Below are 3356 nucleotides of genomic sequence, written 5' to 3' on the forward strand. Positions count from 1 at the left end.
ACATAAAAGACACCATTTCGAGCGTGGCCGTTTACGTGCGGGTGACACGTAAAAGCACCCACTACACTCTCTGAGTGGTTGGCGTTAGGAAGGGCATCCAGCTGTAGAAACTCTGCCAAATCAGACTGGAGCCTGGTGTTGCCATCCGGTTTCACCAGTCCTCAGTCAAATCGTCCAACCCATGCTAGCATGGAAAGCGGACGTTAAACGATGATGATGATGATGATGATATACATATATGTATGTATGTAAGTCATTATCATAATTTAACATCAGTTTTCCATACTTATGGATAGTTAGGCAGGGGCTAGCCAGCTGAAGAGCTGCCCAAACTCCGTGTCTGTTTTGGCATGGTTTCTACAGCTGAATGCCCTTTCTAACTCCAACCACTTTAGAGAGTGTACTGGATGCTTTTACACAGTACCAGCGCAGGTGCTTTTGTGTATATATATATGGATCGTCGGTAAAACATACTGGCCAGACACACACACACACACACAGATCTTGCAAATATGGTTACTTTATAACAAAAACAAAAGAATTTGTACTTTGCAAGCCTTCCAAACGTTTGGTTTGATAATTAACTGTCCAGCAAGATTTATATGGACCATAATGAATGAAAACCCGTGCATTCTTAGGCATTGCTATCAATCTGAAAAAAAAAAATGAGAAATTATGATAATATATTAAAAGCAATTCTAATGTATATACTAAGATACTATGACATTATATTTTGATGATAATTAATGCACCTTTCATTAGCCATAGGGTCACATAAAATTTATACTGCTATCTTTTGAAATGAGTTACATTAAGATGAAAGATGACTACTGGCCAGGAGAAAACAAGAGTCTATCACAAATCATATTCACATTTCTATTATCCTTTCCTGACAGTCAGAAAAATTAACTCATGTGGATTGCAATATGTCATAGCCTATATGCATAAAAGACAGCTATAGAGAATGTGCACTTGTGAGCTATAAGCTGATAATTCAATGGGCCTCATGGAGGCAATGACAAATGACTGAGACCTTAGGCAATATGCCGTGCTTGAGTAGAAGACCCATCAAGCCAAGTGAAATGCTAATTGTGGCAGATACTGGTGTCACACAACTGGCACCCGTACCAGTGGTACGTAAAAGCACCCATTACATTCTTGGAATGGTTGGCATTAAGAAGGGCATTGGGCCATAGAAACCATACCAAATCAGACAGGAATCTGGTGCAGCCCCACAGCTTACCAGCTCTGGTCAAATCATCCAACCCATACCAGCATGGACAACAGATGTTAAATGATGATGATGATGATTATTATTATTATTATTATTATTATTATTTACAAGGTCACTTCCTTCTACTATGCTACATTATTTCATATTATGTGAAATAATGTAGCACAGTAGGAGTAAATTTATGTGATATGTTATCCACTTTTATAAAACAGTATTGGTTTGGCTTGTGAAGAAAACTGTGCAGTTTTTATTTATTACATTGATCCAATATGTGAGATGTTTATGCTTCATTTTTACTTTACTCATATTGTATTGCAAAGTAAAACAGGTCCACTGGAGAATTGAAACTAAGTTAAAATCTCTTTCTATTTCACTGTGCACCAAATCCTGAATTACAAATAAAGATTAAGCTGATAAGGGTGGATGTACATGGTTGCTTGATCTGCTAGAAATAGTAATTCAATCATCCTCAAAATACACCCACCATCTTCAAGAATAATGGATACATTGGATAAGGTTCACTGTTTGAGTTAAAAACAAACAAAAACAATGGATACATATAGCTTGAACACTCTTGATCATTGGCCAAGGGCTAAACAACATTATATGAACAAAACATGTTTTGCATAGGCAAAAAGACAGACATTTATGAGAAGGGGCATGAAGCTGTGTAATATACTTGAATTCTTTACAAGACCATAAACAACATATATGAAGTGAAATGTTTATAATTAAAAATTAATCTTGATTCAGGAACTCATCACATTGGAACATTGATTTGGTTAAAAATAGTAAATTGCAAAATGAGACTGAAGATCTGATAGTCTTTATCGTTAGTTTTGGAAGTGAATGTTAAGAAATAACTGTTGATTAATTACATCGGTAATTAATCAAGATTGTAGGGGATGGGTTTATTTGAATACCTCATAGTACAGGAACTGATATTTATTGACACCAAAAGGATTAAAAGCAACTTCAGCGCAAAACAAAAGAATGCAACTAAATACCTGAATTTATTTAGTCTGGTGACTAAATAAACACAATGCCTTTTGTATCTCAAAAAACTGAGACCATCACCTTCCCTGCAGATGTAGCAATCTTGGTTTTGTTTGGAGTAGGTGAGGATGAGTGTTTTCACTGCAGAGATTGTCTTTTTGTCTCTAGCTCTAAGTAATGAACCCAACACTCATCCTGGGTCAGGAAATGTTCAAGGAAACCAGCTGGATTTGCTTTGAACAATGTCAGATTTTCCCATGATGTGACCAATCTGGTTTAGGCTAAGATGATACACTTACTACTAATTAATTTAGTGTTAAAAAAGGTATCGACTAAAATTATCATTGAAAATCAATTGATTAGTAGTAAGTGTATCATCTTAGCCTAAACTAAGACTTTGATTAGATTAGGGTTGAATTTTTTCCATTGATACTGTTTAATATTTCTTTTTATTTTATGGGATAAATAACTAGTCTTTTTATTTAATTTCTTTGATTATACAATATCGTTAATTGTTTTATTATGACTTAAGTTATATAAAATTTAATCCTTCATTCATAATAAAATTTTCATTCATATTTTTATACCTATTTATTCTATTCCTTTTCTTTACGCAATATTTTCACGAGACTTCTTTTAAATAAACGTTTTAGTCTAAAATCTTTTAGTTTAAACCATTGCATTGTTTAGATATGTGCTACTTCTATCTTTATTATTTTAACCTAAAACTTCATTGAATTTGTATTTTAAACGAAAAATTCATTAAAGTTGGTTTTTGCATATAATATTCCTGTTAGCTTGTATTATAATGGACGTAGGGTTGATTATGGAATGTTTATAATTTTCATATTTTTAATAATATTTTTCTATCTTGATATAATAAGTATTTTATATACATTCATTTGTTATTTATTGTTGGTTGATATATACACTCTTTTATTATTATTATTGTTGTATTTTGACCTGAAGATTAGCTATATTTTTTAATAGAATTGATTTTCGATAGTTTTAATCGATTTAAATTTTCTTTCTATTTGAAAATTGGTTATGAAACACGTGTAGTCATTTTATTATCATTATCTTATGATATTTATTTTGTATTATATTATACTTATTTATTGTGCTT

The 3356-nt window shown here is 32.5% G+C and overlaps 1 protein-coding gene across 1 annotated transcript in view; it reads right to left on the reverse strand.

Annotated features, from left to right (window-relative positions):
- LOC106870176 (UPF0728 protein) overlaps positions 1 to 3356 on the reverse strand; it is a 21932-nt gene that overhangs the window by 10040 nt on the left and 8536 nt on the right. Inside the window, exon 2 of the mRNA XM_014916176.2 lies at positions 549 to 652. Coding sequence (XP_014771662.1) covers positions 549 to 642 — 94 coding nt within the window. The 5' untranslated portion in view covers positions 643 to 652. The remainder of the gene's footprint in view (positions 1 to 548; positions 653 to 3356) is intronic.

The sequence above is a fragment of the Octopus bimaculoides genome, chromosome 5 (assembly GCF_001194135.2).
Source record: "Octopus bimaculoides isolate UCB-OBI-ISO-001 chromosome 5, ASM119413v2, whole genome shotgun sequence".
NCBI classification, from domain to species: Eukaryota; Metazoa; Mollusca; class Cephalopoda; order Octopoda; family Octopodidae; genus Octopus; species Octopus bimaculoides.